A 13,383-nucleotide genomic window follows, 5' to 3' on the forward strand; every position below is an offset into this window, starting at 1 on the left:
CTAGTATGTCTGCCATAGTATGACATGAAAGAGCGAGTTGGATTACTCGTGATCATGAATACAGTATGACATGAAAGAGCGAGTAGGATTACTCGTGATCATGAATACACTTTTGAAATTTGACGTATGACATGAAAGCAGCGAGTTGAATTACTCGTGATCATGAATACAGTATGACATGAAAGAGCGAGTTGGATTACTCGTGATCATGAATACACTTTTGAAATTTGACGTATGACATGAAAGCAGCGAGTTGAATTACTCGTGATCATGAATACAGTATGACATGCAAGAGCGAGTTGGATTACTCGTGATCATGAATACACTTTTGAAATTTGACGTATGACATGAAAGCAGCGAGTTAAATTACTCGTGATCATGAATACATATTTATTATATGAGTTGGGTTGAGTGGTAAAGGTTGAGATTGGGTGTGTTTACTTGAGTTAAAACATTTGTGAGATAATAAATCAACCGTTCTTTTCCTTTACTCATACGGGCTGTCAAAAGCTTACCAGGTTTTGTGTTGTTGCAATCCCGGTACACTATTCAAACGGTGTAGCGGGTAATCCTACAGGTCAGGAGAATCGGGAAGGTGATCAGGCTGCTTAGAGTAGTGGTATTTGAGTTACAGCATTATTGTGAGGTTGTTATGCTCATTTGAGCTTACATTTAAATTTGGAGAGAGTGTGCTGTAATATTAAACTCTTGAGGATTTGGTTTATGTATTATTGAGTGATGTGAGGTGTGATTATTTCTGAGAAAAAAATTCAGAACGTTTATTTGTTGTAGTTGTTTAATTCATGTCTCGGATTTGAATCCTTTATTAAAAAAATTCGGGGCGTGACAATTTTGTTTACGAAAAATTCATAGTAAAATACTAAAACTCAATCTCAATAATCAAAATTTAATAATCAAAATCCAAAACTAATATTCAAAGAACAAAATCCAAAATAGTCTTTCAAAATGATTCACTTATTTGGGTTTTAGGCCTTTGGGTCTAGGATTCAATATGGTAATATATCATTTTGAGAATCAAATTATAATTGGAGATTTAGAACTTACTTATAAAAGACTACCCACAAATAAATAAATATATATATATATATATATTATGTATGTAAATTTAAATTTGTTTTCCTATTATATTTAATACATACTAGTCTGTTCGGATTTCGCGGTTTAAATAAAAGAAAAACCAAACCAAGCCAATTCATAAACAGTTTGGTTCGATAATGAACTGGCTTTTATATTTTAACGCTAAAAAACCTTAACCAACCATATTTACAGATCCGTTTCGACCGGTTTGGCCGGTTTGTACCCTGTTTTGCATACCCCTATATAGTTTTATAATTTACATAAAACAATTAAGTAAAAATAATAATTTCTATACATGGACCATCATTTAATACAAAAGTAAATTCAAAACAATCTGATTTGGAATTTTCTTAAACTAAATTAATTGAATATTATGATATAGTTATTACTCAATCTTCCAACCCAAAACCCTTGAAATCCTTCTTTTAGCAAATTCAAAGAGATTCTAGCAATGTATCAAGATCAAGAACCAACCCTCTGATTAATTTTGGTAGAGGTACTCATAAGAGAGCAATATCATGTGATTTTGATTCATTATTCTTCTCATGGTTGAAGATAGAGATAAAAAGTAGAGTACAGATTATTGTATTTCATATTCACTAGTACAAAAATTGAATCAGACGATGGCTAAAAACTGTCGTCTGATGCGGAGCTGACTGTTGTATATTTCGCTGTCGTCTGATGAAACATGATTTAGAGAACTGCCGTCTGAAGAACTCGGCATGCATGTCGATAGCATGTCGACAGACTGTTGATAGCTTGTCGACATCATTAACGGTCGTGTGAAGGTCACTCAGACGACAGGCAACTTAAGAACCCGTTGTGTGATTGTGATTCAGAAGTCTTTTTTTTTTATAACTGTTGTGTGACTATTATTCACACAACTATTTTGTGATAGCATCCGTGATTTGTATTAATCTCAAACAACAGTTTTTATTTTGTGGCTATTGTGAATATTATGCTGTGCTTTGAGACGACATATTGAGCTTTTAACGTTGTGTTATAACATGTTGGACAATGCTTTCCATTTATTCTTGATGTCTAATTGTTACAAAATTTATAACAATCAAATTAATTCAAATCCCACCACATATTAAATGAATTCAGTAAATTGATATCAAACATAATTATTTCCCAAATATTCATACACTAATGTAGGAGGGTCATTTGTACATTTGCCTTCTTTCTCTGTATCTATCAACTTTTGCTCTTTTCTACATTATACAATGCCGAGTACATTGGAGCTCCATGTCTACAAGTTGAGCTACTGTCTGTGATCCTTAGGACAAGCCTGGTGCTTGCCATGTTGCTTAGCCTGGTGTTGGCACTAGTAAGAATGGGCAACCAATACTCTTGTCCAAGAGCAATTGGGGAACAGGCTGTCCCCTTCTTTGCTAAGAAGAGATTTGTGCTGTGTGAACCAAATTAAGTTTCCCATTTTTCCTGCAGACAATGCAAAGACTTTAATGTACATTATGCATTTCTAGAAAAGTACTCCATCAGCTACTATGTAAACCTCTGTCCTCTACTAACTCATATGAATCACAAGTACTAAAATGAATTGTCTAACAATATATGAGAGTAAATGTAAGACATGATTGGTCGATTAAAATTGTACCTTAGTAGTGGTGAAATAATTTCACTTTGCAAAAACAGTTCCCAAAAATCTCATTCTAGTCTGGAACATATATACAAAAAATCATAATCAACGTCATATGTCTTTCCTTCAACAACCATCTAACCAAATAACATCAAGACTCATGCCGAAAGAATACTCAAATTAAGTAATGTATAACCAGCCAACAGTTCAAGTACCAGATTCTGGACCGAAACAAAAGTACCTAAGCAGATGTATTTAGCTAGAGGAGACTGCAAAACCTCGGCATTTGGACCGATATGGAACTGTTGTTGATAGGTTGACTTAGCTGAAGGGCTTCTCCAGGTATCTTGATGTACTTATCAATTTCCTTTTAGGCTATATTTGCTGCAATTGAGATCTCCTGCCATATCAAACCACAACCCATTGGTAAGAACTTAATGAGTAACTGAAATGGCTGCAAAATTCAAGGACACAAGAGGGGTACAGCTATCGGGAAAGCAACTAAACCAATGGCCTCTATGATTTGAAATCAGATGTAGTTGACAGTACAACTGAAAGATCCTCGAAAGGTGAATGCAAAAAAAGGAATAGGATCACAGGGATTGGTAAGCTACAAACATGTTTATCACCACACAGTAGCAACTGAACTTAAGAATTAAACCAAGAATAAGAAAGCTTCTGTTTCCAGTATCAACTTTTATGCACTATAGTAAATTGAAAAGACATACTAATATCAAAAAGCAATGTTTATGTGCTCTGAACTTTACATGAAACAGATATTTATGCCCTTTGAATTTGATAACAAATTAAGAGAACGAAAAGAAAAGCAATGTTTTTAAGTAAGCATAAAACTAAAGTGTTTTCGACAAAAACTGAAAGCACACACTGATTTTTACTAATGAAATAGAAATATTGTAAAATATGAAAGATTTCAATACCATGAAAATAACGACGTTAAATTTGCTCTAATTTTGATATGTACCTCTTTCAAAAGAAACACAAACTGATTCCCCGTCCTCTCTTTCTCACTGCAAAAGGAAACCCCATAAAACAATTACATCAGACTCTACTAATCAGATAGATTAAAAAAAATCCTCCAACTTCCAAGCAATTATAGAAACAATTCCAACAGCTAATTCCCATGCTCACTCATAATATTCTAGCAAAATTGCACAAATCATATATCTGCCATCTACCAAGTCAACCTCAGATCTTAATCACCACCCAAATATATATATATATATACACACACACACACACACACACACACACACACACACACAAAGAAGGCCCAATTTATTATTGCACATTGAGAAAATGGAAGCAAAAGTAGCAGACCAATAATACAGATCAAAAGAGAAGACACAGACCTTACAGCAGCAGCAAGTGAAATCTGCATACAAAATCAATCCCAATAATTTTTAAGCATCGCAACAGATAACACTGCATCATGAACATGAAGAATGAACACTTTCCACAAAACCACAAACAATAAAAAAGAAAAAGAAAATTAAAACCTGCCCCTGAACTCAAAAGGAAGACACAAATTCAACAAAACAGAAATTTAATTACTTGATCAACCAATTGCAGCACCTTTACCTTGACATAATCTTTTTTCATCAATGTTACTACCCCGTAGAGTCAATAAGCAATTGATTATCAGAATATTCCTGATTCGCTTGGATAGACTGATTGTTGACCGTAGGAGATGGTAACATTAATGAAAAAAAAAAGTGAAAAAAGCAGCTGGTCGGTCAATGCATTCACACATGCATGAAACAATCTGCCGAATCTAACTACTTCTCATATCTAATTCCACAAAACACAGTTGAAATGGAAAACCACACAGAACCCACATAAAAAAAATAAAAATATAAAAAGCCAAATCTCCCACAAGCTGCCATACAGATGTTCCACTGAATGTGTAGAGAGCCTTGTTTATATGCATATCTGAAAACATGGAAGTAGATAGTTTAGAAACAAACACAACACAGCGACTTTGATGGTTGCTGCTATATACAAGAAAATTATGAACAAGTCCCTTACCAAATAAATTCAAGGCAAGGCCTAGACTACGACAGACGTGGATGACATAGTCTAGTGCAGAACTCTGTTCTGATGACCTTAAAATGGTTAATGATGTGACCGTAATGCAAACCAACCAAGCAGGTAATTAACAATGGCCATCAATAATAGATATGTCACAGTTATCATCAATGCCGAAACCGTGAGAAAGAGGTCACATACATTCAAAATTGAGCATATAGATATGATAAGAAATGAAGCAGAAAACTAAAAGAACGAAAAGGTGATTACTACTTACAACTAAAGTTTATACTTCCTGAGCGGAGATGATCTTGAACTAACAGTACCATCACCCTTTAGCCAAATCTCGCACAAGGCAGCTACTAAATATTCTATTGCAATTCTCACAATAACTCACATGTGAGTGGTGAATTTGATTTTGTGAGAAGGGGTGTAAGCCAGTAGCATGCAAAATTTCTCCAAGGCAGGACAACTAAGTACTAGCTTGGAAACGTAAACGAGAGGAGCAAGGTACTAGTCATATTTTCTTATGATGTGAATCAAGGTAGTTTCTAACAACAAAGGAAAAAGAAAAAATAAAAATGAACCATACAGGCAGTTGGTCAAAGTCATTTTGGTTGTTTGGTCCCTTACCTCTGACAGATAGAACACCTTTCCAAATAGGGCTTGAACAACTAATTTTCTTTTGAAACCCCGTTCAGTATAACCTGCCATATCCATTACAATTGGGCTTGCAAGTTGCAAACAAGCAGTCAGCAACTGATAGCACAATTTTGCAATGAATTTTTCTGACTTTTAATTCCATATATGTTTATTAGAAAGCTAAAGGAGCAAATAGTACAATGTACCTTGGCAGTACACGTATCAAATTAAGTGCAATGCCTTGCTAACAACACAAAAAATCCAAAACATTAACAGATGACAACTATAGAATGATATATGGAGAAGTCATGAAAAGAAGTAGTAGTAGAAGCAGGACACATTTATGAGCACATTACAAGCATCCTTCTTCTGTAATTCACAATCGGATGTAGGAGGAGGTGGTATACATTCACCGCCTACATGTCCTTATCAGATTCCTTATTTTTATATGGAAAAGGGAGTATTGTGTAATTAGATCATACAAGTTATGATAGTAGTAGGTCAATGCTTTACCTTTGTCTTGCACAATTCTTCTTGAAATTTCATTTAGAATTTCAGCCACCTGAGAATCATCGAACAAAGAAGCTTTCCTGAGCTGAATTAAATTGGAAACCATTTCTGGGTTGAATGGATTTTCATTCAAAGTATAATGGATGTACTTGCGCAAAATCTCCTCCATGCCAAAACCTGTCTGGATACAAATTAGAGACGGTTGTCAAAATCACTCTCATAAAGATATGAAATGCTACAAGAGCACGCCATAGTCCAATAGAATGAATCTTTTTTTTTTGTTGAAATGATCCCACTTTGCAACTCAGTGATATGCATATATTCACTTCCTTGGTCCAGTAGTGAGATGATAATGTAAGTATGCTGAGTTGTAACTATAAAAAACTAATGCATGTACATGGTGTATCAACAAGAGTAGAAATGTCACCTTTTGCACGAGTTGTTTCAGGGCATCAAGCTTGATTTGTTCGGAGCCATTCTGAAACATTTCGTCTATTGATTTGCATAGCATAGCATTTTTATTGACCTGTTACAAGAAATCAGGACCTCTGAGTCTTAAACCCTAAAACTGTAAATCAATTGAGCAGAAAAAGAAGAGCAAGCAGACCAGTTTCTTGCGTTTATGTCGAGGGGAAGAGAACTTTTTGACGGTCTTGACAACGGCGATGACAAAAGTGAGACTGGCATAATCGAGAGGAAGAGCCAAAATCCAAGGGAGAGAGCTGGTGCCAACTCTGGGTCCAGGAATGGCTTGAGTGACAGAGTCGGTGAACTCCACCAGGTCTAAGGCCTTCTCTTGAATCCAGGGTAGATCCTCTTCCAGCTCTTTAACGGCTTCTTCTTCTTCAGCTGCTTTACTGCTTTTGTTAGGGCTTGTCGTCGGCGGCGGAGCATTGGAATTACTCTTCGCCGCCGCCATAGCAGATAACGGCCTGCTAGCTCAAACTCTCACAGCTACAGACATAGGTGTGACTGTGGGATGAAGCAAAGGGAGACATTTGGGTGGGGCGTGAGGGAGCAATTGGGAAGCAAAGGAAGTGGCCAAAGCAGAAGCCATGAGCAACAAGTTTAGTTTACTACTGGTTTAGTTGTCGGAGAGATGGATTTGGGGTATAGGTGTAGCCGTGTAGAAGATAAGAGGGAGAGAGGTCTAGGTTTTGGATCCGATGGATTTGGTGTCGCCGTAGAACAGAGGGCTTGGATCCAATGGATTTGAAGTGTAGGCGGTGATGGTTGTAGGTTTTGGTTTTGGGGAGACGCCGTAGGGAGTGTGAGGAGATTTTGGTTTTGGTTTTGGCCTTTAATTTGAATATGTGTCGAGAGTGAGTGAGCAGGTTTGAGTTTTTTGTTATTTTTTTGGCTCTAGTGTTAGGGTTTCAAGCCCAGCCTATATCAATTTTGGACTTCAATATAAGGTTTGGCACCACTAACATGGTGGGAAACTTGACGCTCAATTTTTTTTAGCGTCCCACAATAGTTTTTATCTTAAATGTCTTCTGAACTAGTTCCTAAGTCCTTATCAGACGACAGCTCTTAACAAAATGACGTTTGAAAAAAAAAATCAATCACACAACAGATAATTGTATAGCGTCATCTGATTCAATTTTTGTAGTAGTGATTCAAGGGTGTATTGGTAAAAATAAGGAGGTCTACTTAGCTTTTCAAGAATTCTAAAAAGTAAATTAGAGGTGTACTAAGTATAGGAGGTCCAAATAGCAAATTTAGAGGTCCAACTAGAACCACCCATGTTTGTAATAACATAAATAGGAGGCATTTAGCTCATTGTAAAAGGTCCCCAACCAACACAACACTGCTTAATTTCAAATACATCTACAACTTTTCTAATATCTTTCCCTCGAGCTAGCGTAGTCAATTCTTTTCGCTTTCTTTATAATATCTTTCATTCTTCCTCTAGCCTAGTTAAATTGTTATCATTGTCTTTACCTTCTGCACTCTATCTTTCATGCAATTTAATTTACTCTTCAATTTAGATTCTTGCTCTTTTACTTTCTGCACTTTACTTTCTGCAACTTATATCAAAAAATTAAAAAGAGAAGCAACATCAGTGAAGATGCCTAAAGTCCTTGCAACAAAGGCATTCGAACATAGTGGCTGAGACGGTTCCTTCCTCGGCCCATAATCTCTTGAAGAAGTCAGATCAGCTCAAAATTAATCAAAACTTCGCTTGGCTAACAGGTCTCGAGTTGGCATGCCCGCGCAATCCAGAAGGACATTGGACTTCATGTCCCTCGGCCTCTCATTTGGGCCGAGACAATTTTGAGGCAAACACCCACATAGAGATCGAAAACGAGCGAGGGTATAAAAAACTCGAATAATCGCAATCGAACTCTTATGAACAAAATGCATGAATCTTGGTGCCAAGCCAATAGCAAGAATAGGCCGAGGCTCAAATCCAATACAGAACCCAAATGCACTGCCACATCCATGATTGACCTAGGTGCCATATCCAGATTCCAAAATGACACGCATCCAGGGCAGTATCCCACTTCAGAAATACACAACACTCCAATCCATTAACAAATAGGCCACAAAAGAAGCAAAGCTCAGGCAACATTACAGGGATCATCTCCGTCCAATGACATATATGACAGAAACCACCCCAAAAATAGCCCTGAAATCCGAGGTGGCCCTGGCCCACTTTAGGAATAACTTTACCAAAACTTTAGCTAAATTACTCCTGAAAATGGACTACCCAAAAACCTATGGAAGACTATATTCACAATTCTAGAAATTTCACAATCAATCTCAACTACTGGAGCTAGCTGCTCCCTATTTTCATATCAAACTCCAAAAAAAAAATACAGAAGTTTGCATCCAACCAAATTACACAATTTATACAATAGACTTGTTATCAGAGCAATTCTAATGCACAAGGTATACAAGTAAATAAAAATTAGGTAAATATACAGAAGCTCTGATGTTAACTATGTCTCGAATCCAGGTACGCCCGACCTTAATTAATGTAGTCTGAAAACTGGGCATTTAAAACTAAAGGGCCCAAGAAAAAGTATTGAAAAACAAGTTAACGTAAGTGGACAAATATAAAAATTCAAGTAACTGAAATCAAAATAAAACTTTAATACTTTCCACATTTTCCTTTAAAAATCATCCATGCATGCAATTCTTATGAAACACTTTTCTTTAAAACTAAAAATCTCGTAAGAACAATCTAGCCCTGCTGGTTAAGCATAAAAGTATACTATGGGGAAGAAAATGTCACCATACAGTAAAGAGAGTCTCCGAGGCATGAGTCGGAGCCTCCTAGGCTCTAGGCTCACTTGCAACCCACAAAGTATTGTGAGGAAGAGTAATAAGGTAGCTAACAATAAAATACGACAACCCCAGTATGGTGAAGAAAAACATACAAAAACCAAAAATCAGTAAAGCTTCCCTAAAATCTCACAACAGACAATAATCGCAAAGAAAAGCACGAATATGATTCCCAACCGTATTCGGCAAAATCTCATAACAATATCAAGCTTGAGAAACATAAAGTAAACCAATATGATTGATAAACTCAATAAGCTTCCCCAGATCAATAAACAATTATGCAAAATTAAATTATAAAACAAATATCATAAACAAGATCCAAACCCAAATTCAAACAAAACTCAAGGAAATCATCGTTAAAGCATTCCCAATGCCAAAACTAAAAGCCGATAATTATTAGATAATTATAGTTTCCATCGAAAATCTCTTAGAAAGCTCACAATCGACAAATAAAAATACATTTCAATTCTGAAATTAGCCTCGGAAAACTACTCGTCGAAAATTATTATAAATCATAAATTGTACTTAAATCTGGAATACTATTCGGAAAACATTTTCATAAAATGCAAGTCATGATTGAAATCCCAAATATAAAACAAAAACCTTAAGTCATGACTAAAGTCCCAATTTCAAATCCGAGCAGAGAAATTTCATCAAGGAAATTCTTATTCCGAAATCCAATCCAACATTCTCAATATCCTTTCCAAAAGTATAGTGAAATTCATATTTGAAAATCATGAAGAAAATCTATAAACCATATCCGAAATTAAATTCAATAAGTGAAGAAGATTAATAAAAGCATTCATTTTAAAATAATAATTGCATGCATATAATTTAAAACAAAAGTCCACTCATAGTACAACTTAGGCTGTCACAGGTAATGAATTCCTCGTCAAGAAAATGCTCGATACGTCATCCTGTACACAAAAGTATATCTTAAACAACCGAATGGAAGGTCCGAAATAAATTCACGATAATCAAACCGAAAACTTAATATTGTCGACCCCCGAAACCTAAAAGTTCCAAAACTCATCGGACTCCAATCAAACTTCCCCAACAATATCATTTCATTGATTCTAACATGGTAGGATGTAAAAGAAGGAAATCCAACTGTCGGATTTTTGAAAATCAACACTCGAAACTCCAAACTCTGAAATTTTCCGATCGATATCAAACCTTGACCAATTCAACCAGAAATCATACCCACAAATTACAAATGTTAAGCTCTACCTAATGGGCTAAATTAGAAGGCTAGAAGAGGCACCACGCTGCCTCACCATTCCTAAAACTACAAGAACGTCCAATTTTAAGTGTAGAAGCTGAAATTTACCTCGAAAGAATTTGGGGCCGAAATTTCCAAATTCTCAATTGGCCCTCCTAGTTGAGAATCGTCCAACGCCTCATGGAGGGTTTGAAATACATTTCAAAAGCTTCAAAACCCAATAATTATCGTCATCGGAGGTCGTCGAAATTTGAAATTTCGATAAGATCAACGGTTTTGTTTTGACTGCACGAATCGACCCAAGTCACCACCATAGACATGAAAAGGAGATCAGTGCGGTTCGAAAGGCACCTGTGCAGAGTCATCAGGTGGCTAGACAGCCAAAATATCGTTGTTCGAGTTGCGACGTGAGTCAGGTCAGAGACCAAATCAGCGTAGAGAGAAAAAAGCAAGTTAGGGTTGAAGTAATTTTCCAGAAATGGATGGTCGAATAAGTTTATGCCAACAATTTTTCTACTACCGATTTGCATGTCAATTGTAGAACATGGAAGTAGAATTTCCTGCAGAGGACTTATGGAACTAATCGCAAATCTTTCCGAGTTGAAAAGTTGATTCGAGATTGAGAAAAATAAAAATAAATGAACAATATTAGAATGCTTAAGAGAGAACCAATAGAGAAACATAAGTCAAGGAATATATCCACCATGAATCAATCATGTATGCAAAGCCATGTTTAACCTAGTCTTATCTATCTATGGATGAAGAAGCTCAAGTTAACTCACTGTTAGAGTTAACACCTATTGTTTTTCCTTACTTGTATGCTAGGTGGTAGATGCTCTACACATAACCTATTTTTTAAAATGCAACCTAGGTTGAGCAACTCTATATTTAACACAAAGAAACCATCAAGAACAATAAAAATGAGACATCACAAGACAACATGACTACGACACGTCTCAATTAATCTAGCAACCTATAATCACTTGCCTTTTAGACAAGTGACTACTGGAACCTTCTTAATTGGAATAGGCAATGACTATTCACAGCAATAGAATCCTAAACATGAAATCTAAGTTGGCAACCAAAGAAAGCACATAAAGAAATGGGCTAAATGCTAGTTAATACCCTGTAGTTTAAGTCTAAAGTCAATTCAGTCTCTGAACTTCTAATTTAATCAAAAACACCCCTATGCTTTCAATTTCGATCTAATAGGTTCAATCCGTTAGTCTTTCGATAAATGAGTTCGTTAACTTGCTGACGTGGCTCATGTAGGGCCTATGTTTTATGATGTGGTATGCATAGTCAGCTTAGGAGTGGGTCCCACTATTAAAATCTATCAAATACAATATTTTTCAACAAATAACCTAACCATAACTTGGATTCACTTAACGGAAGACTAACGGATTGGACCTATTTGATCAAAATTAAAAGTACAGGCTAGAGTTGTTTTTAATGAAATTAGAAGTTCAGTGATTGAATTGATTTTAGACCCAAACCACAGGGTAATAACCAATATTTAGCCCTCAAGAAATCATCAATATGAAAAATAGTAATTAAATTCTCATCCATTGAATAAACAAAAACTAACTAAATGTCATAGCATGACATATAATCAAGACTGGGGCTTCAACGGCCCCCCAACTACTAAGAATTTAGTTACTCATGGTTTGAGTTGAAAGCACAAAAGAATTGATAAGCAAAGAAAAAAAAACAAAAAACCCTAAAAACCAAATTGGAAAATCATCAGAACGACCGGTTGTCGAACTTCGTCGACTGGTCAGTGAACGGTTGATCTGCTTTCTTCTGCTCAAGTTTCTTGCTTGATTATCACACGTCAGAGTCTTTTCGTATGATTCTCAAGCCAACTTCTTAATTCTCTAATTGAATTAGGATTTCTCCACATCACTTTGTCCAATGATAATAAACCATATCATCATCATCATTTTCTGAGTATTTTCTCCATTCTTGATGCGATTTCTCCATGGATTCGGCTCCTCCATCCATCAAGGTCTCCTACTTGGGTCTAGACTCTAAGATTTTCCTTATTTGCACATATTTTCTCCATATTATATCCTTTTTGTATGCTCCAAAAAACCAAATAAACACAAAAATAAATAAATACAGAAAAAATTGAATAGACTAACAAAATTAATATAGGTATTAACAACTAAATTATAGTTAAGATTATACTCTGATTCTAGACCATTAGATCATATGACAACTAATGGTTCAGATTAAACAAAATATGTTATTTATTTTTTAAATAATATATTCTATTATATATCTTGTCACGCCCTTGATTTTTAACACAATAAAAATCGATATATAATCCTGTAATTATACATGTGTGAACGTTCAGTCACCCATTTCAAATACCTGGAAACTTTTTCCCTTCAAACTACATACATATTGATGCCCTGAACCCACAATGTCAATATTGACCCGCCCACAGAGTCATATATTACATAAACTTACGGATTAAATTGTCAACAACAAAATAAAACGTAAATACTTCTCAGATTTAATTACACAACGAAAGTCCTTATCAACGATAAAGTCACAAAAATGGCTTCCTACTGTAAAGCTGCAAAGGTGCTACCTCAGCTTCAAACCCGATTATCCTAACCTGCAGGATTAACCCCTACACCGTTTGAATAGAGCACCGGGTTGCCACACAACAAACCCGGTAAGCTTTTACAAGCCCGTATGAGTAACTCAAAACAGTTAACACAACTCACACCAGAAATAAGGAAAACAACTCACGATTTGATTCCTTAAAACACGAAATAAAGGAGAATAACTCACACTTTAATTTCCTTTCAAATCGAAATAAAAGAAAGCAACTCACACCTTGTTTCCTTTTAAAACGAAACATAGGAAACAACTCACACCTTAAATTCTATCAAATGTACCATAATCGTACCATAGAAAGCAACTCACACCTTGATTTCTATCAATAAAACATAGAAAACAA

The 13,383-nt window shown here is 35.6% G+C and overlaps 1 protein-coding gene and 1 long non-coding RNA gene across 3 annotated transcripts; both read right to left on the reverse strand.

Annotated features, from left to right (window-relative positions):
- Window positions 1-2,189: 2,189 nt before the first annotated feature.
- LOC112182078 lies at window positions 2,190-3,323 on the reverse strand. Of its 2 annotated transcripts, XR_005801652.1 has the most exons (4): window positions 3,183-3,323; window positions 2,940-3,098; window positions 2,717-2,776; window positions 2,190-2,559 (listed from the first exon to the last, which is right to left on the reverse strand). It is a non-coding gene; the product is annotated as an uncharacterized LOC112182078 (long non-coding RNA). The 2 variants fall into 2 exon arrangements; XR_002929269.2 differs by having other exon boundaries at window positions 2,940-3,310.
- Window positions 3,324-5,283: 1,960 nt separating this feature from the next.
- On the reverse strand, window positions 5,284-6,815 carry LOC112198740. Its single transcript, XM_040518605.1, has 5 exons — window positions 6,504-6,815; window positions 6,324-6,422; window positions 5,900-6,077; window positions 5,378-5,475; window positions 5,284-5,295 (listed from the first exon to the last, which is right to left on the reverse strand). Exons 1-5 carry the CDS (start codon window positions 6,813-6,815, stop codon window positions 5,284-5,286), a joined length of 699 nt encoding a protein of 232 aa, XP_040374539.1.
- Window positions 6,816-13,383: the final 6,568 nt, after the last annotated feature.

Source organism: Rosa chinensis, chromosome 1, assembly GCF_002994745.2.
Source record: "Rosa chinensis cultivar Old Blush chromosome 1, RchiOBHm-V2, whole genome shotgun sequence".
In the NCBI taxonomy this organism is placed as follows: Eukaryota; Viridiplantae; Streptophyta; class Magnoliopsida; order Rosales; family Rosaceae; genus Rosa; species Rosa chinensis.